Raw genomic sequence first — 24,525 nt, forward strand, 5'->3', positions numbered from 1 at the left:
CAAGGAAAGAAGGGGGGGAAATAAAATAGAATAAAATAAAATAAAGAACATTCCAGCTGATATATATACAAATAGTCCACAGCAGAGTTACTCAGCCTTCTGGCCAGCCTGGCTCTAGTTTTGCTTTGATATTGTCCACTTCAAAGGACACAGAAGATCCTTAAGTCCTCTAATTAAAAAGAAGCCCAAAATCTTCTGATCTTCCTTCAGACATGAGAGCAGGAGCATCCCATATCAGTCAAGAGACAGACTTGATTTCCCCAACCCTGCCTGGCATTTAAGCCCAGAAAACACAGCCAGCAAGAGGGCAGAAAGAAATGTGTGCTCCTAGTCAGTCACCATCTTCATTGACCTCACTCAGTGCTTTCGTGTAGGGATTAAACAGCATGAAAGACAAGATAGAAGCTTGTGAGATCTCAGCACAAAAATACCAAGCCGAAACAATAGCAATTTCCCAGGACTACTTTCTGATCCTGGTCCCCTAGAAAACAATTGTAACCATTAGCATGCTGTGTCCTTGTACATATCCCAGCCTCCTGCACAAGAAGTTTACTATTGGCAATGGCACTGAATGCCAATCCCAGAGAATCAAGAGAGTTACAGTTTGTGAATCTCTCCTCATAAGGATTATCAGTCAGGGTGACCAAGGATCAACAAAAGTCAGATTGAAATGGAATGGATCCAGGTAATCCATTCTACCTAAGGAAGTATGGAAAACTATGGTCAAAAGGAGATGCTAGTGGCCAAACCATAAGCGTTAATATCATTAAAGTCCAGAGAGGCCATCAGAGAGTGTAGGTGTTGGGGGTGTCAGTTATCTCACCAATTTGTTTTATGATAAAGATTCAGTAGTTGGCAACATTCAGAGTCTGTAGACAGTGCCTGCTTTGGGTTTTCAACAGCTTTTCTACAGTCATCTGAAGAGCTCTTGAATTATCTAGGTCCAAATTAGGTTGAAATAAGGCTGCCAAGTCTGGCAGTGGAGTTGGGGGATCTCTGCTCCCACTCTCCGCCCCCCACCACCATTTACCAGGCTGGTAAAGGGGAAAGTGGGAGAACAGGTGCACTTCCGGTGCAGCGTGATGTCACTTCCAAGAGTGATGTCATCTTGCAGGGCCTGGGAGTATGAAGGGCAAACAGTTCACACAGCCCCTTCTGCTTTCAACATTATACTAGCTGAGGGAAAACAGGAAGTATAATTCAATCATGCTTCTTGTTTTCTCTCATTCAGGGAACATCCAATAACAAGCAACGCATTGCTGATTTGGGCCCCAGTCGTGTAAAGTCTGAATCATTTGGGGCCCAAATCAGCCTGGTGCAAAGTCCAGGGGCGCTCTTGGGCCCTGCAAGACGACACAAGAAGGAAGATGATTGCCAAGTCCCTCTTCCCTCTGCCAGGGCACTCTTAAGTGTGCCTGAGATGATGGGAAAAGAAAGATGAGTGCCAAGTCCCCCTTCCCCACCATGAGAGTAAGGGGATCTGGCAACCCTAGCTAGAAAGACCTCTGTGTGTGTTTTTTTTCTCCAGACATTCTTCGCCCTCGGTGCTGCAGATTATGCAAAAAAGTTATCTTTTTTGGTGTGTGATGTTCTCACAACATCAGGTTAGTTACTGCCCATATCAAGGCCTTCCCTCAGTTCCAGAGGCCTCCAACCACCAAGCACCTTTTCAAGACCATGAGGCCTCAGTAGGGCTATCACCTAAATAGCTCCAAACAATGCTGTAAGAAAATGACGCATGTGTAACATTACAAGATCTTAGCATTATATTTTGTTACTTTTTGCAGATGTGCTGTATTTCTTCTGAAAGTAGTTCTGAAATAAACAAATAGTGAACACTTCTTTGAAATGAGAAACAAGAGTTAAGTGTAGGACTCAGCAAGTTAAACTAGGGGGGATGAAAGATGGGTATAATATTTGCATCTTTGAGTTATATAAAATGATGTCACAGCAGACTGATCTATAGAACAAACAAATTTTTGCTTAAAACAGTACAAAATTGCTACAAGTAATCTAAAAATGGCCACTGTAGGTTTCAGTTCTCTCCGAGTGTTGTTTGAATTTCTTCCTCCTCCTCCACAGAACCCTTTACTTGCTCATTTACTTGTAAAAACTCTGACTTCAGAAACCAAAGTGGGCTAAGGAGCCCAAATGAAAAGGACCTCTCAGTGCTTTCTGCCTCTATCAATGGCCCTTTTCACACTTGGACTTTAAAGTGTTTCAGCATCTGTTCTGCTTCCCATGTTTGCAGGAGTTTCACACTTGCAAGTTAGTTGTGGGATGCAGTACCGATGTGTGTCTGAGGTATCCCTGATTTCCCCCCCTGTGGACATACCGCAAATGTTATTTTGAAGCTGCTGCCAAGTAGCAGTTGGCCCAGTTAATGTGTGAACTCTATACTCCCCTTCTGCTTCTCTTCTCCCCCCTCTCCTCTTCCCCAGGAGCTGATTGGTCTGTGTGGAATTAACCACTCCCACCCTCCTCAGCTCGCTGAACTCCTTGCTCACCGTTTTTTTCAGTAAAGTGAGGTAAGGGTCATAAGGCTGCCTCTTCGTTGGCTTCTTTCCTCTTGGGTATGCATGCAATCTCTTATTTTTTTCCAAAGCCAGGAACATTCCTAACCTTGCTGCTTATTTCCTGCTTGCTTGAAAAGACAGGAAATGGTTAAATGGCTGCTTTTGCATTCCTCCCTCTAGGGTATGCACACACCCTCTCTCTCTTTTTTAAAGCCAGGAATTATTTGTAACGAAAACATTACTCCTAATTTCTCCTGGCTATAAAAGCCAGGTAAGGGTTAAATGGCTGCTTTCCCCTTCCTCCTGGTGGCTTCTGCCAATGCTAAAAAAAAAGCACTTTGCACAGCTGTTTGTAAATCAAAGTGGCAGCTAGGGAAAGAAGCAGCAGCATTTTAACCCTTTCCTGGCTTTGCTTTTTAAAAAATAAATGAGAGTGGTACATGTTTCCCCCCAGAACTCTGCCACCAATTGCCTCTCCAGTGGACAGCCCAATCAGGAAAGAGCCCAATCAGCCCAATCCCCCCAAAGAGAGGGGGATGGATTCCAACATTGCAACAGTACTACACATGCTCAGAGTTTTTAAAAAAAGTCTGATGTGAATTGTAAAGCCCTAAAAGCCAGAAATTGCACCGAGGCTTCAAAGCCAGTCTAAAATGAAAAACAAGACTCCAAATTGAAACTGCCTCAAACAGTGTGGAAAGTGGGGGTGCCACGTCGAAGCCACTGCGATCAAGGTGAATGCCCATAACTGGCGGTAAGTGTGAAAAGGACCGATGTTATAAAATTTGTATTTTTTTGTTTAACGATCAAAAGCAGAGAAACACATTTGACCCAATCATCTAGATCTCATCTGTCTACACAGATGGAATAGATCAGTCCTGTTTTGATATACAAAAATGTATATCATTTTTGTATCAAAAATGTATTTTACTCACACATTCCTTTTAGTTAAAAATCTTCCTTTCTTTCTTATCTCCTAGGAGAAGTACAAGACCAAGATTAATGAATTTTTCCATAATAATAACCTAAATGCTCTTGTGCATGAACTATTAGGTGCAAGCATAGAGTCCACTTTAACTACCTTGCTTTGGGCCCTCTTGCTGATGATGAAGTACCCTGAAATCCAGAGTGAGTTCTTTCCATTGGTTGGTTTCCATTGCTCTAGGATAGCTTGATTCCAGTTATGCATAGTGACAGGAATGGAAAGAAATTTTAGGTTGCTTGTCATTGGATGTTACCTGAATGAGGGAGAACAGGAAGCACCAGTGAGTTATAGTTCCTCTTTTCCCCCAGTTGCTATAATGTTGAAAGCAGATGGGATTGTGAACTGCTTGACCTCATTATGCTTTTGAGCTCCATAGTTTGCATGGCTCCCTCACCAATTTAACTTTCTTCCATTATTGCTTCTCAGCAGAAATAAAGAAATTTCCATTTCATTTGGGGATTTGGGGGTTACGAACTGCCTATGCACTGTTACTATATTTTTCTGGCTGGGGCATTTCCAGCTTGGACTTCATCCGTTCGTGTGGGTTTTTTTCATTATCATGATGTTTGGCCCCATTTTTTGCAATAAGGGCTTCCAGGTTCTTTGGGGCACCTGTTTTTGCACTGATCGGCACCAAAATCGCACAGAACACATTCCTCCCCTTAAACCATTGGCCCACTGAGTTTTCCCTCAGTTACACTACAAACACCAACACCACCACCAACAACAACAGACCTTGAAGAAGGTGAATGTCAGCAGGAGCATATGGCGAGAAGCTGGCTGGCTAATGGATCGCGGGGGGGGGGGGGGCGGGCAGTGGCATTAAAGCAATCCTGCTTTCTGTTCAATTTTTCTTGTTCTATACTGCCAATAACTTATTGGCAGCATATGATTGAAGTCTCCCTTCTAAAAGTTTCCAAAGCTGATAAGTGGGCAGGTGAGGAGGCTCCCCTTACAAGGGAGACAATGCTGCTGCCCAAGTAGTGACGGGGGGAGATAAAATCATGCACATTGTGCTCATTCCTGCCAACAGAATTAATACCAAAAGGGCTCTCTCCCCATGGGATCTGATTGGTGAATTCTGTTCAGGAAGCAATATGCTGCCCTGTAAGGTAAGCCCAGTGCCTGTCTGCTGCTGCCTCTTGCTGGTGCTATAAGTTACAAACCAAAACAAAACACACAAACAGTTTGCTGGGAGAGAGACTCATTACAATTTCGTTTCCTGGATTTGGTTCAGCATTCCAAAAGCTGCTTTAACAAAACAAAACAGTGATTTACGGATGTGTTTTCAGCTAGTATTTCCTGTTATGCACACCTCCTAATAAAGTGTGCACCCCCACCAGGGCTGGTTCCATGTGTTATGCACAAACTTGTGCCTTAGGTGTCCCTCTCACCAATCACAATAAAAGAGGCACACACCACGGAGTCCTGTAGAATGAAGCAATATATGATTGTTTAATTTAAACAATGGAGGAGCCCATTTTCACAGGAGTAGGTGGTCTCCTTGTGTCCAGAGCTCATCAAAATTACAATAGAAGCACAGGCAATTAATACTTTCAGATAATCATAACAATATTACAATATTCTAACATTTGATATCTTACTGGCTCGTAACATATCTAGGGTCAGTTCTGATTTGAAGATGCAGTTCTGGGCTGGCCCCTCTATTTGGGGGAATTCCAGTCTTCACAGTTTTTTTTTCTCTGCCCTCATTTTGGAAGGACACTGTCTAACCTTTTACCTACTTTCTTCTTGCCATAATACTTTCAATGGTGCCAATGAGTCTCAATCTTGTGGATAGGAAGGGATTTTTTTGCTATTTGTGCCCTTTTCCTCAGTTTCTTCTCAGCTTTAAGGAAGATAATACCACAGGTGGCCAAAACCAGCTTGCTGCGTCAAATCAGTTTTCTACAAAAGGCTCTCTGGTACTGATTTCTATTGGAATCTATAGAATAATATGACATATAATATAAGTGCAGCCCTAAAAGCAGTATATCAGTTCTTACAGAGTTTCAAGTCTTCTTGTTTCAAGTGTCAAATTCTTACAGGTTACATTACAAGTACTACTTTGGCTCCTGAGCATAGAAAAAGTGCAAAGCATGTAATACTGAAAAAGCATAGGTTTAGTATATAAAAATAAGTATATAAAAAACCTCCAAATCTATATCCATCACATGTTTTGGGGGCCCTAGGCAGAGAGTGCTCAGGTGGCCCCCATGCCCACTACAGGGCCCCCACTCTTACTCTACCACCCACCTGCCACCACCTGCCTGTGCATCCTTTCTTTGCCTACTTGCTAACTCTCCCACCACCTGCAATCACAGCTACCCACACTACCTGCATGCCCCTTCCCCACTGATACTGGGTGGTGGAGTGCCACTGCCCTGGTCACCAGGAATCCTGATGCTTTGTTCACCACCGATAAGCCCTTTTCCACAAGCACCAGGAACTATGCGCGGAAGGGAGCAGAGGTGACAAAGCACTTAAAAGCAACTAGTAGAAGGGTGTGAGTACAGGCAACAGAGGAAGTGAGTGAGTAGGGAGGCAACAGCAGCAGGACCCACTGGAAGTCGTGGGCGCTGACTGCTGTCTCAGCTCTCCAGGTGCTAACTCCAGCTCTGATCTTCACGTGAGCAAAGGACAGAAGACTCTCGCTGAATTGTTTTTATACATGTAATACCATTTTCTGAATTCTTTAGTCATTTTTGTCTGATATAGTGCTTAGAATGCCAGACTAGCATCTGGGAGGAATAGGTTCCAATCTCTAATCTGCCCTGGGAGCTTTCTGGATGATCTTGGGCCAGTCACACAATTTCAGCCTAACCTAACTCACAGGGATGTTGAGAGGATAAAACAGAGGAAGGGAGGAAGACATAAGCTACTTCTAGTCTCCACTGGAGAGGAAGGTGGTGGATAAATGAAGTAAGTAGGTAAAACATTTTAGTACTTTATGTCTTATTCCCAAATTTAAAACTTCTGAACAGGATCCAAATTGTTCTCTGTCTCTCTCCACTAGAGATGGGCATGAACCACAAAAAAAGAACCATGAGGTTCGTGGTTTTTCAAAATCCAGGAACCCCGAACTGGTATGAATTGGGGCAAGTTTATGAACCAGTTCATGGTTTGTGGGTTTAAATGCCCCTTTCCGGCCGCTTAGCAATGGCAGGGAAAGGAGTATTTGACAGTTTAAAAGGCCCTTTCCTGCCTAGCAAGTGGCAGGTCCCTTTAAACTATCAGCTGGCCCTCAGCCCTCAGCCCCAGCCCCTCACTTACCTTGCCCTGCAGGCCTGCGGCGTCCTCCCCCTCCTCCCACGAGTGGCGGGAAGGCCATTTTCAGCCTCTTCCACCACCTCATGGAAGAGGCCAAAAATGGCCTTCCTGCCCCTCGCTAGGGCTGGGGTTGGGGGCGGGGGGAGAGGTTTGGGCAGTTTAAAGGGCCCTCCACCAGCAGGTCCCTTTAAACTATCAGCTGGCAGGCAACGAGGGGGGATTCCCCCCACTGCCTGCCAGCTGATAGTTTAAAGGGACTTGCAAGCGGCAGGAAAAGTTTATATTTAAACTGCCCCTTTAATACAACCCAAACGAACCAGTAGACCAGTTCACGGAAGTTCATGGAAATGAGCTTCCATGAACCACTGGTTCGCGAACCATGAATCGGCCTGGTTCATGCATTTTTGGGTCGTAATTCAATTTGTGCCCATCTCTACTCTCCACTACTCAGAAGCTGTCACCTTCCCACTGCTGCTGGCCTTTTGATTTCCAGCCATCAGGAGCATTAATTTTAGTTTATTTCATCACTGATAACTGTTTAGAAAACCTGATTCCATAGCATGAGACCCATTTCTAAGGATAAGATGAATGGACATTACGATAGCCATAATGAGGTGGTTCCTACTCCTATTCTACAAATTCCTCTGAGCAAAGTTTATTTATTTATGTATTGGGGCTTTTATCCAACTTTAGTGGCTGTTCCATTGGAGAAGCCTCTTGAGTTGGATAAAGGTATTTTAGCCTGGGGAAGGCTCCACAGAGGGTGATTGGTGAGAATAATATCAAATTAATTTCATTTATTAAAACATTTGACATCCTTCAGCTTCTTTACTGAGGAATTAAGTTTATTTTAATGGAAAGAAGTGTTTTCTTTTCTCAGATAAAGTTCAAGAAGAGATTGGAAAGGTGATCGGGTCGGCTCAGCCTCGGATTGAACACCGATCAAAGCTGCCTTATACAGATGCGGTAATCCACGAAATTCAGAGGTTTGCTAATATTTCTGCTATGATCGTGCCATATGCCACCACTGAGGATGTCACTATAAAAGGCTATTTCATTCCAAAGGTGACTAGTCTTCCTTAACTGCATTACTGTACATTCTTGACCCTTTTGACATCTATTCATTTGTTGCCTATGATGCTTTACAAAGAACCTATTTTGGAGATTCTGAGGAACTTCAGACAGAGCCAGTTAAGCCATTCTTAAGCCCATTATTTAAAATGGGAGAGATTTAAGAGCTGGCCCATCCATTAGGCACAACTAAGTGATTGCCTAGGGAAAAACCAGCTCTGACAACACCTTGCCTGCCTGCCTGCCTGCCTGCTTGCAACATCAGGATCTGTTATGGAAAAGAGTAGCCCCAAGTGTCACCCTTGGCCTCAGTGGGTAGTCCACAGAAAGTTTTCTCCTTATCTTTCTCCTCCATTATGGGGCTGGGGCCAATGGCAGGATGGGGGAGGGCCCTTTTCCAGGATCCATTTTGCCTCCCAACCTGCCCCGTTGAGAGGCGTGGCACCACAGCAAGCCACAGCCTCGTCCACAGTGAGTTGTCAGTCTATGGAGTTCAAGTTACTCTGATTTCATCTCCCAACCCCTTGCAGCAAGAAATCCAAGGTCTCTTGAGTCAAAGGTTTTTTATTGAAAGATTATATTCAAAGTACAGGCGTCCATAAAGAATCCAAAGGCTACAAAAGCTTCTGGCTGAACACAAAGCATTGTTGAGAATGACCTGCTAGTTACATGCTGCAGTATATCAAACCCTCCTTTCCATTCCCCCTCCTCCCATATGCCCAGGGATTGTAGAGGCTTGGGAATGTGAAAGTAACTCCTCCAAGGTCTGTGGCTAGCCAGGCTAGATAAGGCTGTCCTGGGAACCCCAGCTGTCTTCTGAAGCCTGCAGAGAAACAACACTGGAAAGTTACAGTAAAATACATCACTGATGAAAGCGATATGGCAGTACTGTGGGTAGCAGTCCTGACATGAGTTAGTGTGAGTAGGGCACCTTCCCCAGAGTACAGGGGGGTGTAGGAAGGTGGCAGAAGTTTCAACACAGTGTGGATTGGTGAAGAGGGAAGGCAAAGACGGCGGTTTGCTTAGAGCATTCAAAATCTGTGGGACAGCCCTCTCTAAGAGAGTGATTACAATTTACAAAACAAGATGAGCTATCTGGGTGTTTTTCACAAACTGGTGATCAAACTTCCCTGTAAAGAAAGAACCACAAACTCCTGCCCTAGGCAGTCAGGCATGCTTTTCATTTCCACTTCAAAAAACATTTATCTGTTGGTTTTTTTTCACAAGGAGCAGGTGCTTCCCTGAGTTTCAGCTGATAACATTTAAAGCAAGAGCCGGACAATTCTCCTTTTAAACCCAGTATAACCTTTTAATGAAGATGCAATTAAGAAAAATTGGGTGTATTTGAGCATTTTTTTAAAGATGGAGAAACAGGTTTAAAAAATGGTCTTTTTTCTCTCTCCCAACAGCAAGGTTTTCAAATACGGCACAAGAAAACACATCACTTTAAATTTGTAAAAAAGTCACCTAATCATTTATGTTAAGTACCTGTGAATATAGAATACAGGATTGTGAATATAGGGAGACAGCTTTCTCCCCATGTGTTCCTCTTGTGGATGGAGCCTGGCCAGTGGAGGATCGCACTTGGTTGCCTCTCAAGGTCATTGCATGTGCCCAGAGATTTCTTCCTGTGATCTTTGCCCCCCTTTGGTTAGGTTGATTGTTCAGATGAGTCTTTGTGACAGCCACCTGGGAAAGTGCAGCCCTGTCATATCCAGCTTGCATGGGGTGGGAGATTCCCCCAAAGCCCACTTCCAGCTCATATAGTCATTTTGTCAGCCTTCTTCAGGAACTTGGCTGAGAGCAGGAAGTGCTGGACAGGCTGGGGTTTTTGTGAGTCTGAGGTCATCTGCCGGACTTTCTGATTGTTCCTTCACCACTCCAAGTTCAGCTGGAAATGGTAGCATAATGAAATCACAATCAAACACAGAGTAAAAACGGCTATGGTCAATACAATCAGGCCAATGACTTAAAAGCGGCTGTTGAACTGCAGGTGATCTTGGGCTCCACAGAGGCACAAGCAGCCCGAGATGACAGCCAGCAGGGTGATGAAGAAACACACCGTATCGCAGAAGAGAGTTTGCTTCTCATTGTGTGTCCCAGGGTCCTTCAGCCACTCTGCCAGGGATTGCAGTCTTCTCTCCACAACAAATGCAGTATGGCAGAAATCACAGTAGCTGGTGTTTGAGGAGGGGAGACACTTTGTGACAGCCACCTGGGAAGTCATTCCATGGGGGAGTGTGCTAGAAGGGAAAGGAGCGAGTGAAGGGTGGACCCTTCTCAAACACGAGCTTTTGCAAGCTCAAGCCCTCACTATCCCAGCAAGACGGAAACATGGCAAGGTCTCCAAGAAACCGATGTGGATGTACAGAGAGTTCCAGAATAAGCTAAGGGAGAAAAAGGAAATGTTCAGGAAATGGAGAGAAGGACAGACCTCTAAAGAGGAGTATCTGAGGGTTACTAGGTACTGCAGATTAGCCATCAGAGAGGCCAAAGCTCAGTACAAGCTGGGTCTGGCCAGGAGGGCTCACTACAATAAGAAAAACTTCTACAGGTATGTGAGAAGCAAATGCAAGGTAAAAGAGGCAACTGGACCACTGTTGGGAGTAGATGGAGAAACTCTGATGCAGGACAGAGAAAAAGCAGACAGGCTTAATGACTTTTTTGCCTCTGTTTTCTCCCTGAAGAACCCAGGCACATCTAGAGAAAATGTGGCAGGACACCTGAGTGGCTAATTGACATTGACAGAGAGGTTGTGGAGAGGCATCTGGCTGTACTGGATGAATACAAATCTCCTGGGGCGGATGAGGTGCACCCAAGAGTGCTGAAAGAGCTTTCTAGAGAACTTGCAGAACCCCTGTCCATCATCTTCAAGGCCTCCTGGAGGACTGGGGATGTGCCACAAGATTGGAGAAGAGCGAATGTTATCCCAATCTTTAAGAAAGGGGAGAAGGATGACCCGGGAAACTACAGGCCAGTCAGTCTGACTTCTGTTGCTGGGAAGATATTAGAACATATTTTAAAGGGATCAATCTGTAAGCATCTGAAGGACCGCTCAGTGATCCGGGGAAGTCAGCATGGTTTTGTTCCTAACACATCTTGCCAGACCAACCTGGTTTCCTTCTTTGATCGAGTGACCAGCTTACTGGATCGGGGGAACTCTGTTGACGTGATTTATCTGGATATCAGTAAAGCTTTTGATAAGGTCCCCCATGACATTCTGATGGGCAAACTGGGAGACTGTGGACTGGACTATAGGACAGTTCGGTGGATAGGGAACTGGTCAGAGGACCGCACTCAAAGAGTGGTGGTCAAGGGCGCTTCATCAGATTCAAGGGAGGTGTCCAGTGGGGTGCCGCAGGGCTCGGGTTTGGGCCCGGTACTTTTCAATATTTTTATCAATGATCTGGATGAAGGAGTGGAAGGGCTGCTCATTAAATTTGCTGATGATACCAAATTGGGAGGGGTAGCAAACACCCAAGAAGATAGAATTAAAATTCAACAAGACCTGAATACTCTGGAGAAGTGGGCAGCTGTGAATAGGATGCAATTCAACAAAGACAAGTGCACAGTATTACATCTGGGCCAGAAAAATGAGAAGCACAAATACTGGATGGGGGATACACTTCTGGGCAGTAGTATATGTGAAAGGGATCTTGGGGTAAGAGTGGACTGTAAACTGAATATGAGCAGTCAGTGTGATGCGGTGGCAAAAAAGGCTAATTCAATCCTGTGTTGTATCAAAGGGGCTATAGCATCGAAATCGCATCGAAATCGCCCCTCTCTATACTGCCTTGGTCAGGCCACACCTGGAGTACTGTGTGCAGTTCTGGAGGCCTCACTTCAAAAAGGATGTGGACAAAATCGAGAGGGTGCAGAGGAGAGCGATGAGGATGATCAGGGGTCTGGAGACTGAGCCCTACGAGGAAAGGCTGAGGGCCTTGGGAATGTTTAGTTTGGAGAAGAGGAGGTTGAGGGGGGACATGATTGTTCTCTTTAAATATTTGAAAGGCTGTCATTTGGAGGAGGGCAGGGAGCTGTTCCAGTTGGCAGCAGAGGGTAGGACGCGAAGCAATGGGCTAAAACTACATGCACAAAGGTACCGACTGGATATTAGGAAAAACTTTTTCACCGTCAGAGTAGTTCAAAAGTGGAATCAGCTGCCTAGGGAGGTGGTGAGCTCCCCCTCACTGGGTTTTCAAGAAAAGGCTGGATGAATACTTGTCAGAGATGCTTTAGGCTGATCCTGCACTGGGCAGGGGGTTGGACTAGATGGTCTGTATGGCCCCTTCCAACTCTATGATTCTATGACATAGAAGAATTTTGAATAAAGTAATAACAATACAAGACAGTCACTCTGGTATTAAAAAAATCATAGTAGGTAAAGCACCAGGTCTGGATGGATTGATGGCAACTTATTATAAATGTTTTGAAAAGATACTAGCAATAACCTTGCAAAAAGTAATGAATGAGATACAAGATAGGAAGAATAGGCCTGTGGCAACAGGCAGATATAACTTTACTATTTAAAGAAGAGAACAATCCTTTAATACTGCAGTCATATAGGCCAATCTCTCAATTGAATGTGGATTATACATTTTTTATAATAATGGCAGACAGACTAACAGTGCAATCCTAACCTCCCAGGCTGCACCGTCGCTCGTGCGCCAGTGTAATTGGGGCAGCGCTGGATGGCACCCTAGTGACTTTGGCTGGACAGTCCTGCTAGTGCCCGTGCGTGGCAAGGCAAAATGCAGCGGCCCCTGAGAGGTCCCACCAATGTTCCCCTGACAACCACGCTCACACCAGCCAATGGCCACACCCCTCCCCTCACATCCCAGCAAGAGAACAGCAGTGGAGTAGCCAATGGGGAGACTGCAATCGCCGCCTCTGCTGCCGCCGCCAATAGGCCCCCGTCAGAGGGCAGGCATCCCTGCCAGGGAGGGACAACTATTATTGAAGACAACTATTATTGAAGATCTGCAAAGATGGGGAAAGTTAAATATGTCATGGCTAGGGAAAATCTCTGTTGTTAAAATGAATATATTACCAAAATTGAATTTCTCAAATGTTGCCAATACATATAGATGAAATGTTTTTAAATAAGCGGCAGATAGGTTAAGTAGTTCGGCTGCAAATCAGCACTCAGCTCGTTCAAATCCCACTACTGCCGTGAGCTCAGTAGGTGGCCTTGGGTAAGCCACTCCTCTCAGCCCCAGCTCCCCAGCTGTATTGGGGGGATAATAACAACATTAACTTTTTCTCTGCTCTGGGTGGGGCACTAACTTGTCTAGAAGAGTGGTATATAAGCACAGTTATGATGATGATGATGATTTTGTATGGAATGGGAAGAAACCGAGAATAAGATTTAAAATATTACAAGATGAAAAATGATAAGGTGCATTGGTGGTACCAAACATCAAATTGTACCGCAAAGCAGCTGCATTAGTTTAGATATCAGATTGGATTATAAATCTGAACAGAAGACATATGAAGATGGAAACAACAGATACCAAGGAATGAAATCACAACTATTTATAGAGTAAGAAATCATTGACATTTATTCAAAAGCAAGATGGTACCCATATTTTGAGGGATGAATTATTAAGAATATGATTCCAATGCAGAAACAGATTAAGTCCATCAAGTTCGTCATTGACATCACCAATAGATGCTTATTATGATGCTACTACAAGAAATGAAATAGATTATGTAAACTATGAATATATGATGGATATGCAAGGAAAACATGGTAAGAAATTCATGCTCAATGAAAAAAACATCCCATTGTTGATGTATCATCAAATGGTGTCCAAACTCAAAGAACAATTATCCAAAAAAGATGGCTGAAAAGAGAAAAAACAGTGTTTGAACAACTACAACTAATCAGTGGAGATTCAAAAGCACCTATTAGGAAAAGTATATAAAATTCTACTGCAATATGCAACAGAATCAGAACAAGTTAAAAACTGTATGATAAAATGGATGTAAAGTTTTGGAGCAAGTGTCTCTATAAATCAGTGGACAAAAGAAATCAAAATTACAGATTGTGAGAATTGGTACAAAATGTTTTTTAGATGGTATATCACTCCCAAGGATCTTGCAAGAACCAATGAGGACTATATTGGAAGGTGCTAGAAATGTCAAAACATGGAAGCAACGTTCTATCATATGTGGTGGACATGTAAGAAGGCGATAAGATATTGGATAATAATTCATGAGGAGATGCAACAGATAATAAAGTTTCACTTTGTGCTGAATCCTAAAAATGTTATTAAATATCCTACCAAGCAATATTACAAAAGTGTCAGGTTCTGCCATTACGCTGCCCTGTGAGACACCAGCCTGCCTGACTTCCACCTTAAAGGACCTTCAGGGAATATGCGGGATCCCGCTCTGTGGAAGGAGGGGAGGTGTACCTCACCCTCGCACCCTCTCAGTCCACTTGCAGGTCCTTTCATCCTGACATTGTCCCAACTGCCTTCCATGACAGCTGTCCCCATCCAGCTGTCGGTCTTACTCCTCCTCCACATCTTTGTCTTCTTTCCTCCACTTCCTCTCCACTGCTCTCTCATTCTCATTCTCATTCTCATTCTCATTCTCATTCTCATTCTCATTCTCATTCTCATTCTCATTCTCATTCTCATTCTCATTCTCATTCTCATTCTCATTCTCATTCTCATTCTCTCTCCCTCCTCCACTCCACCACACTCCTACACAACAACCCACCACGCCCTGTGGGTGGACTTCCCTTATATCCTTTCCCTCTTTCCTGACCCCACCTGCCAGCCACACCCCTATTTTGCCCTCTAGCATTGGCCTTGGCTGCCAAGCAGCTGCACCTGGGGTAGCTAGTTTGGCTGCTTTGGGCAATACAGCTGTGCTCTCTTGGCTGGCTGCCAAGCCTCCTCTGTTCAGAGCTTCCAGTAGCCTCAGCTGGTCTCTATTCTTCCCTTCCTCCCTGTTTGCAGGTTGGAGCATGGCCCTGTGCTGCTTCTGCTGCCCTGCCGGTAAGGTTGCTGTCTGGCTGGCTGATGGCTGGCTGTCCTTATCTCTTGTGCCTTCTTCCTCTGCCCTGGTCCCCTCCTGGCTGTCCTTACTTCCCCTGTCAGGGCTCTTAGCCTCCCACTGGAGGGTGGGGCTAGCTGGCTTCCTACCTGTTCCTTCTGACCCTTTGGGGCTTGGGAGCTGCTTCACTTTCCTGTGGCTGGGGTGCCTCTTCTATTGTTGGTCCATGCTGGCCCAGGGTGTCCATTGGGGTGGCTGGGTAGTTGTCCCCCAACCGTCTCCCACCCCCTCTTCCTGGTAAGTCCAGGGGAGGAGCCTCAGACTCCAGACAAAAAGTACAAAGGGAACTTTTAAAATATAGGGTGATAGCAGCAAGGGAAGTATATGCATCAAAATGGAAGGAAGATTGTTGTCCAGATGTAACTGAGTGGATGTATGAATATGCATGTATGGCTAAAATAACTTCCTATATGCATAATAAACCAATCCTAGAATTTCAGAAAAAAATGGAGAGGCTGTTTTGACTATGTGGCTGGTAAGGAAGAAAAACTAAGAATAGAAGCAGACCTATTAGAAGAGCAATATTTTAAAATGTTGACTATAAAATGTTGAGTATAATGTTGAATATAAAAAGCTGAGTATAAAATCTTGAGTATTAGTAGGAAAGGTGATGGAGAGGAGCAATATTCTATCGCACAAATGTTGTTATATATTCTGTTTATATATTGTTAAATACATCAGTTATATATTCTGTTTATGTATTGTTATTGTCTTTTTATTTTCAAATGAATTTCTATCTAAAAAAAAAACAAAGATAAGGTAGATCTCGAGATTTTTTTTCATTTTTAATCACACTCTTAGCGATGGCTTAAATGTCTAATGAAAATAATGGGGAATTAAACAGAGCCAATTTTCGTTGGATCATGTTCCATTTCTTTTCAAGAAGTTTAAATTCTCCGTTCTCTGTTAAAAACAAATGTCCGTCTTGAATTTCTTGTGGGATGGAATTCACTAATTTATTATGTGAGATGGCATTTATTAAAAATTTTGTTGATTGATTGACCATAACTATGTTCTTGATGTCAGTCCTCATTTTCTTTAATAACACATTGTTTTGACTTTGCAGGGAACTCATATTCTTCCATCACTGTACTCTGTGATGTATGATGAATCCCAGTGGGAAAAACCTTATGAATTCTATCCTGAGCACTTCCTTGATTCCAAAGGAAATTTTGTAAAGAGAGATGCCTTCATTCCATTCTCTGCAGGTAACTCCTTTTATACTTATCTCTGTGGGGTTCAGTAATAGATCAGGTATCCAAGTCCATTCACTTGGGAAAATGACATCCTAGATGGTCATTTCCAACTATTTCTTTCAAGATTAGTATTATTCCTTAGTACACTTAACCTTTGTGTTGTTATGTATCACCTTAGAGACCAGCTAGATTTTCAGGGTCGAGACTCAGAGCCTCGCTACAAGTGACATCTTACACACGAACGGCCCTTGATCATTTTCGCAAGTCTTTCTGGGAATTGAAGTCCCTCTCCCCCACCCCCTTTCTTTCTGTTCCTTCCCCTCTCTGTTAGAATGGCTGCCTGAAGAGATGGAGAAAGCCTGCTTTTGCAAATCGCTCCTCCAGTCACAAGCCTGCTCTCAATGATCTTTGGGGGTCGGCAGCTGCGACTTTCTCAGCTTTCTCCAGAGCATCTCCCCCCGCCCAGCAAGACGATTAGCAAAGTTGCAGCTGCCCGCCCCCAAAGATCACTGAAAGGACACTAGGACTTCACCGACATGTCAGCTTTCTCCAGAGCATCCCCCACCCCCCAGCAAGACGATTTGCAAAAGCTGCTATCGTAGGCTTTCTCCATCTCTTCAGGCAGGCATTCTAACAGAGAGGGGAAGGAACAGAAAGAAAAGGGGTGGGGGAGAGGGACTTCAATTACCAGAAAGACTTGCGAAAATGATCAAGTTCCGTTCGCGTGTAAGATGTCACTTGTAGCGAGGCTCTCAAAGACCCTTCATCAGACACCATGAATGTTAACCTGCTTTCATAGTTGCTGTTTGGTGTTTTATGGTAAATTATCATGGTGCATCATTCCGTAGGGAAAATAGTATAAAAATATTATAATGAAGTTAAATAAACAAGGCTTCCCTACCACATCTGCACTGTCACAGGTCGACGAATTTGTGCTGGTGAGAACCTTGCCAAAATGGAGCTCTTCCTGTTCTTTGCAAGTCTGCTGCAGAGATTTGTTTTCCAGCCAGCCCCTGGGATGTCTAAAGAAGACCTGGACCTGACCCCTGCAGTCGGGATGATTACGCCTCCGATGCCCTACCAAATCTGCGCTTTGCCACGTTCTTAACATGCAACCATTCTTAACTCTCCTGTGCACAACATTCTCCTTTTCTGCACATTCTTGCCTGCCAAGGACATTGTAGACGCAGTGGATCCAAGCTCTACTTTTCCACAAAACTTAGTGCTTCATACGCATCTCTGTGAAACCCTCACAAGCTAGTTCAACTTAGTTCAAAATAACCTCACTTCCTAAGTCGTTTGCTGTATAGAGGGGAAAAAGTAATTTGTTTTTTGTGGTTGTTGTGGATTTTTTTTGTCTTCTGATTTCTTGTGTTCACACACAACAGATTTCTTTGAATCACCATGTTATGACCTTTACTTTTCTTTGAGTAGATTTTTCTTTTAATCTCTCCCTTAACACCCTCTGGGTAGTTTGCTGCCACCAGGAATATTATATTCCAAGATATTTTATTTAAATGTTCCCTTTGGTAACGTGCCTAAGCGTCAGGCTCCTTCGTGGTTCTATGTGGCCCTGAGGATAGGAATGGGATAAAGCAATGACAGCTACTCTGGGATATAACAAAACAAAATAAATTTTTATTTAGTCAAGAAGCGTATCGGTTTTATAAACGTAGTTCTCGGTTCTTAAAGTTACTTCATATAAACTCATTCACACAGATCTCTTCTAAGGCTTCACACACAGACTCTTTCTCTAACTCAATATTTCTCTCACAGAAATGCTTAAACTCCTCCGGCAGCACACAGCTAGCCTCTCTTTCTCTGACTCTCATTCACAGAAATATTAAACCTTCTCAAGCAGCACACAGCTGGCCTCTCTTTCCCTGACTGAGTGTCCTTTCACAAACATGCTCAGTTCAGGTTCCTCACAGGTTATATTTCTCTCATAAATACTTCAATATACTCAGGCAGCACACAGCTAGCCTGCTTTCTTCTGACTGAAACTTTTCTCTCTGCCCTGTCAGTCTCAGACTGCATTCACTCCGCCCACACTCTCAGTCATCAACCAATCGTATCACTCACTCATCCCTCTCTCACCCCCACTCTTCACCTATCTCACACCAAGCATTTAAAGACACATGCACACATTTACTTGAAATCATTACACACCAAAACAACCAACTAGGGCTGCAGTGATATTGACATCCAAGTGAGATCCATCCATTAGTACCAGCTTTTTAAACAAAACAAATATGTTTCATTAGTGTTATGTTTGGACATCGACCAGACTCACAAATATGAAAGGCTACAGGATTTGCGTATCTATTCCACTAACATCAAAAGTTTCTTTGAGCAATTATACTGCCTTCAGTCAAAGACCAGAGTTCATTTAATGAGTATAGGAATCTTGGCCCCAGGCCTCATGAACCAGGGCACAAATCTTTCTCCTTTCCACCTTTATTATAGGCATATTCATGATATGGTTATATGTACCTGTAACAAGGAGCATCAAACACTGTGCATATTGAAGCTTTTATCAACAATAGTCATAATAAAAATAATTGTCTAGTATATGAGTTTGGCTTTGCTTTCCGACCTTTTATTTTAGACTAGTAAAACAGTTGCCATAGTCATGGATTGAGGTTCATGTTGCTACTCTATTACCAGCCCTTTACTATTTTCCAACAACAGTCCATGATTTCCACTTACTCACCTGAAAAGGAAAGAGTTGGTTGTCTGCATATTAGTGACACTTCATGCTAAATCTCCAGACAATCTCTTCCAGAACTTTTATGTAAATACTGAACATCACAGGAGACAGAATATCTATCCCTACAGGGCCACCATATTTCAGGCTCTATGGACCAAATATCTCCTTCTGAAAACACCTTTGGACAGTGCAATCCTAAGCAGAGATACTCCAATCAAGCAATCTTTATTAAAATGGTCCTAGACTAGCACAGAACCATAGAATCATAGGGTTGGAAGGGACTTCCACGGTCATCTAGTCCAAACCCCTGCAAAATGCAGGGAATTCACAACTACTCCCTTTCCCCCACACAAACCCAGTGGCCCCTTGCTCCATGCCCAGAAGATGGCAAAACACTGTCAGGATCCCTAGCTGAACTGGCCTGGGGGAAATTGCTTCCTAACCCTAAGGTGACGATTGACATTACCCTGAGCATGTAAGAAGGGGCCACAAGAACTAAGCACTGATGTGACCCTTCCTGCTCTCCCTTTCATGATCTTCCTAGATTCACAGAATCAGCATTGCTGTCAGATAGCATTCTAGCCTCTGCTTAAAAACCTCCAAAGAAGGAGAGCCCATCACCTCCCAAGGAAGCCTGTTCCACTGAGGGACTGCTCTAACTGCCAGGAAGTTCTTCCTAGTGTTTAGCTAAACATACTTAATTTAATTTTGACCCATTCGACCCCTGTGCCATCTTCTATATGATAGCCCTTCAAGTACTTGAAGATGGTTATCATATCACCTCTCAGTCGTTTCCTCTCCAGGCTAAAAATACTGAACTCCTTCAACCTTTCGTCATATGCTTGGTCTCCAGACCTCTCACCATCTTCCTTGCCCTCCCATAGACTTGCTCCAGCTTGTCTATATCCTTCTTTAGTTGTGGTGCCCAAAACTGAACACAATACTCTAGGTGAGGTCTAACCAGCGCAAAGTAGAGTGATACCATCAATTTGCATGAGCTGGACACTATACTTCTGTTGATATAGTCTAAAATCGCATTTGCCTTTTTAGCTAACACATTGCACTGCTGACTCATGTTCAGTGTATGATCTATTAAGACCTCTAGATCGTTTTTCACATACTACTGCCAAGATAAGTCTCCCACATCCTATAATTATGCCTTTGATTTTTCCTACCTAAATGCAGAACTTTACATTTATCCCTGTTGAAATTCATTTTAGTTGTTTGTAGCCCAGTTTCCCAGCCTGTCAAGATCATCCTGTATCCTGACTCTGTCTTCTACTGTTTTTGCTACCCGTCCCAATTTAGTATCATCTGCAAATGTAATAAGCATTCCCTCTATTCCTTCATCCAAATCATTTATTAAAATGTTGAACAGAACAGGTCCCAGAACTGATCCCCGAGGCATTCCACTTGTCAGTGTTCTCCAACATGACGAGGAACTTTGGTGCGATCTGTCAACAAATTACAGATCCACCTAACAGTAATAGGATCCAAACTACATTTTACCAACTTTTCATAAAGGATTAATACAGCACTCCTGGCCAGCAGCTTCCACTGATAAACCCAGGGACCGCTCTTTGCTTCCCTGGAAGCAAAGAGAAACCCCCAACTACACGCCGGGAGAAAGAGAAACCCCCCGCCGGGAGAAACCCCCAACTACACGCGGGGGTTTGCTCCCTGTATGATTATTACTAAATTGGATGTACAACACGTTGCCTGAGATGAACCAGTAAAAGAACTTTGGAAACGAATTTGCGTCCTTTCAAATTCAAAATGAATTAAATTCAAAATGACATTTTTCAGAATTGTAACTGAACGGGTCAGCCAGCGAGCTGTAATTAGGAGAGAAATGCTGTTCGACGTGCTGTATTTGTAACTGCTCTGAAGAAGGGGATACCGGAAACGGGACCTCTTGCTGGCTGACCCGTTCAGTTACAATTCTGAAAAATGTCATTTTGAATTTAATAGTTAATTTTGTGTTAAAAGTCGACTTGGGCAACAATTTTGTGCTTTGTACATATTGAGTTCTGCAGGAAACTGTATGATATTGTATAGAGGCTATTGTAGCCCTTTGATAAGCTTGGATGTTTCTGATTCGGTTTCGTTTTCTCAGCCATGCCGGACGCTCCTCTCGGCTGGTCCGGGAGGAAACGACCGGGCACCCTGACCGGGCGGCTGATCCGCAAGGATTAGCCCCCAGGACTCCCAGGGAGGGAGCCAGGGTCCGGGACGCGGCGGGAAGAACTCCCCGAAATCAATGCGGGGGGGGAATTGCCCGTTTGTCCCTATGGAGGCCGGCAGACGTGCGCGGCGCCTCGAGTGCCGCCGGGCAACGAGAAACGGCAAGTAAAAGAAACAGGCGGAAGCCTGTAAACAAGCGAATCCCTTCTGTTTTACAAGCGTTTGTGAAGGAGAGGTTGATCTGAAGAAGACTCGCTCTTCCCCTTCGTGGAGTTCCAGAATTTTGTTGGCGCCCCCCCCCCCCCAAAATGGCAGCAAGGAAGCAAAGTCCCGCTCTCGGTAAGTCAATCTCGGCTACTTTGAAGGGGGAGTCGCTCGAAGAGTTGGTGCGCAGGGCGGTGGTGGAAGCCATAAAACCCTTTGTTGACAAGCTGAACGAAACTGATCAAAGGGTGGGCTTAATTGAAAGCGAGGTGAAAACCATTAAGGCAGCAGCGGGGGGGGGCAGAAAAGTCTGCTCTGGAAAGTGCGTCACTTGTGAAGGCTACAAAAAAGGAGCTGAAGTTGGTGGAGAACCAGCTGATCGGGCTACAGGTGGAACAAACGCAAACAATTTTGCGTCTCCAAAACGTGAAAGAGGAGGAAAATGAGGATCTGTGGGATTTGGTCTCAGAACTACTGGTGACACCCGCGAGGACGACTAAAGAAGAGGTTAAAAGCGCCATTTTGGAGGTCCGTCGGGCTTCTTCAAAATATGCAACAAAGCGACAGTTGCCTCGTGAGATCATTACTGACTTTTCATCTAAAAAGATTCGGGACACCATCCTATATAACTCATACAATGCGGATTTGGACTTTATGGGTTTGAAAGTCAAGATTTTGAAGGACGTTCCATTTCTAGTCCGGAAACGGCGTTTTAAATATAAAAAGTTTGCAGCTCTTCTGAGGGACCATGGAATAAAGTACAAATGGTTATTCCCGGAAGGAATATGGTTCAGATATAAAGATCAGGCCTATAAGATATTATCAGAAGATCAACTAAAGGATTTTGAGAATAAAACCCCAGAACTCTGCTGCACCAAGAACGAAGAAAAGGAGGAGCCGGAGGGGGGGGGAGGAGGAGGAGAGCATCGCAACAGCAGTTGCACAGAGAGAACTGCGTCCGGGACCTAGAAGGGGGAGGAAAGTTTAATCAGAATTTGAAATGTTTATTCTCTGTATGATTAACCACTCCATCATTATTCTATGGAGCTATTTTTGTATTATGACAGTATGAAGGGAAACATTGAAGTGTAGTGTTTAGTGTTTGTAGTTCATTCCCCCCCCCTTTTCTTTTTCCACCCCCCTTTGTCCCTTTCCTCTCCCCTTTCCTTGTGATAGTCTGGTGTAGTGTTTTGTAGTTATGAAAAATAAAAAAATTTATAAAAAAAAAAAAAGATAAGCTTGGATGTTTCTGCAAACAACAGGGGCTTGGTTTGAATGTTACACCACCCCTTTGAGGATGCTTATTGGAATGACAATATACACACTGTTATAACAGAGGCTTTTGTAGCCCTTTGATAAGCTTGGATGTTTCTGCAAACAACAGGGGCTTGGTTTGAATGTTACACCACCCCTTTGAAGATGCTTATTGGAATGACAATATACACACTGTTATAGTTGTTGAAGATGCTTATTGGAATGACAATATACACACTGTTATAGTTATCCTAACAGAAGTGGCTAGAATGACTTGCTGATATTTATATTGTGTGAGTAAATTTTGTAATTTTGCACATAACGTGTTCTAAAAGTCTTTTTTACAATTGATTAGTTAGTTGGTAACGGTGATTTTGGTGATATTGGGGTATGCAGGGATAGCTGCCTGGGAGAAGCTGTGATATTTCCCTGCTTGCTACCTTCAAACTCCAGGAGGAGAGCCAGGGCCCAGCGCCAGGCTCATTGGTTTGGCAGAGACTTTTTTTTACTTACATTTGGGACCAGTTGTGTATCAGTCAGGAGGGCTAAAGCAGGATTATACCCAGCCCTTGCAGGGCTCTGGCCTACCTAGGCTCCTTCCCCCCCCCATTTTACTTTATTGGAAGAGAGTACTTGCAGCAGCAGAAGCAGCAATAGGCTTTGCTGTAGGCCACAAGAGTGAATTGCAGCCATCTTGAGGGCTGGATTAATTCATACTTTATTACTACTGTCCAAACAGGGTGGATGCTTGTAGCCCCCTCCCCCCATCTAGGCTTTTCCCTCCCCTGCTGTTACACTTACTTGGGAGGGAGGATTACCAGCAGCAATAGCTCAGACTAAGTGTCAGACTATGGAATCCCAGTTATCTCGAGTCTGTCTCCCACCCCTTCTGCAAGAAGCACAAGGTCTCTTGGTTCAAAAGGTTTATTGAAAGACTATGCTCAGGATACAGGTGTCCATAATCCAAGGGCTGGAGAGGCCCCTGGCTGAACGAAAGCTTTGTTGAGAATGGCATGTAAAACGAAAGTTACAACACTTCAAACACCCATTCCCAGCCTCCCCCCTAGTCCTGTCTGCAAAGGCCTGAGAAGAAGAGGACATCAAGGTCGTTGGCTGGGCTGGATAGATAAGACTCTTCGCTCCCATGAGTATGAACGGCCTGGACGACATCTGGGCCTAGAGGGAGGAAAACTGGAAAACTACTGATTATAACAAGAGTTAACATGGCGTTTTCTGGTTAGAGAACTGACATCCTGACACTAAGGCCTTCAGGCAGCAGGGGCCATTTTGTGGAAATGCTTGGCAATTTATTCAGTTGGGTATGGCTATTTTGAGAGTGACATCCGGTGGCCTGCTTAGCCTCCTGGCAGTAGTGGCCATGTTGTGAAGGCATCTACAATATGCACAGCTTGGGGGTGGCCATTTTGAGCGTGGGCTTTGTGTGGCCAGATTCGTCTCCTGCTTACTGGCAGTAGCAGCCATTTTAGTGGGGCTTTTGCAACTTATTCTGTGCTAAGGTGGCCATTTTGAGAGTGGCACCCAGTGGTCTGCTTAGCTTCCTGGCAATGTTGGCCATATTGTGAAGGCATCTGCAATATGCACAGCACCAGGGGTGGCCATTCTGAGTGTGGGCTTTGTGTGGCCTGATTTGCCTCATGGTCATTCACCATGTGGTGTTGTCCTTGTCTCACAGGGCATGGCCCTTTCCTTACAGACTCACACAGGCTTGCAGCACCCAGGCAAGTAGTGGCCTGATGGTTGAGGTGAGGTGCGGTCCTCCGCCTAACGGCTCACACAAGCTTGCAGCGCCCAGGCAAGTAGTGGCCTGATGGTTTGAGGGGAGGTGTGGACCTCTGCCTCACACTGTGGTCATTCACCACGTGGTGTTGTCCATGTCTCGCAGGGCATGGCCCTTTCCTTACAGGCTCACACAGGCTTGCAGCACCCAGGCAAGTAGTGGCCTGAAGGTTTAGGGGAGGTGTGCTCCTCTGCCTCACGTCCTGGTCATTTGTCATGTGGTGTTGACCTTGTCTCACAGGGTATGCCCTTTCCTTACAGGCTCACTGT

The 24,525-nt window shown here is 44.3% G+C and overlaps 1 protein-coding gene across 1 annotated transcript in view; it reads left to right on the plus strand.

Moving 5' to 3' along the window:
* Nucleotides 1-18,677, plus strand: part of LOC129327642 (cytochrome P450 2K4-like) — a 77,066-nt gene extending 58,389 nt beyond the window's left edge. Inside the window, exons 6-9 of the mRNA XM_054976397.1 lie at nt 3,497-3,644; nt 7,652-7,836; nt 15,977-16,118; nt 17,027-18,677. Coding sequence (XP_054832372.1) covers nt 3,497-3,644; nt 7,652-7,836; nt 15,977-16,118; nt 17,027-17,214 — 663 coding nt within the window. The 3' untranslated portion in view covers nt 17,215-18,677. The remainder of the gene's footprint in view (nt 1-3,496; nt 3,645-7,651; nt 7,837-15,976; nt 16,119-17,026) is intronic.
* The last annotated feature ends 5,848 nt before the right edge of the window (nt 18,678-24,525 follow it).

The sequence above is a fragment of the Eublepharis macularius genome, chromosome 1, assembly GCF_028583425.1.
Source record: "Eublepharis macularius isolate TG4126 chromosome 1, MPM_Emac_v1.0, whole genome shotgun sequence".
NCBI classification, from domain to species: Eukaryota; Metazoa; Chordata; class Lepidosauria; order Squamata; family Eublepharidae; genus Eublepharis; species Eublepharis macularius.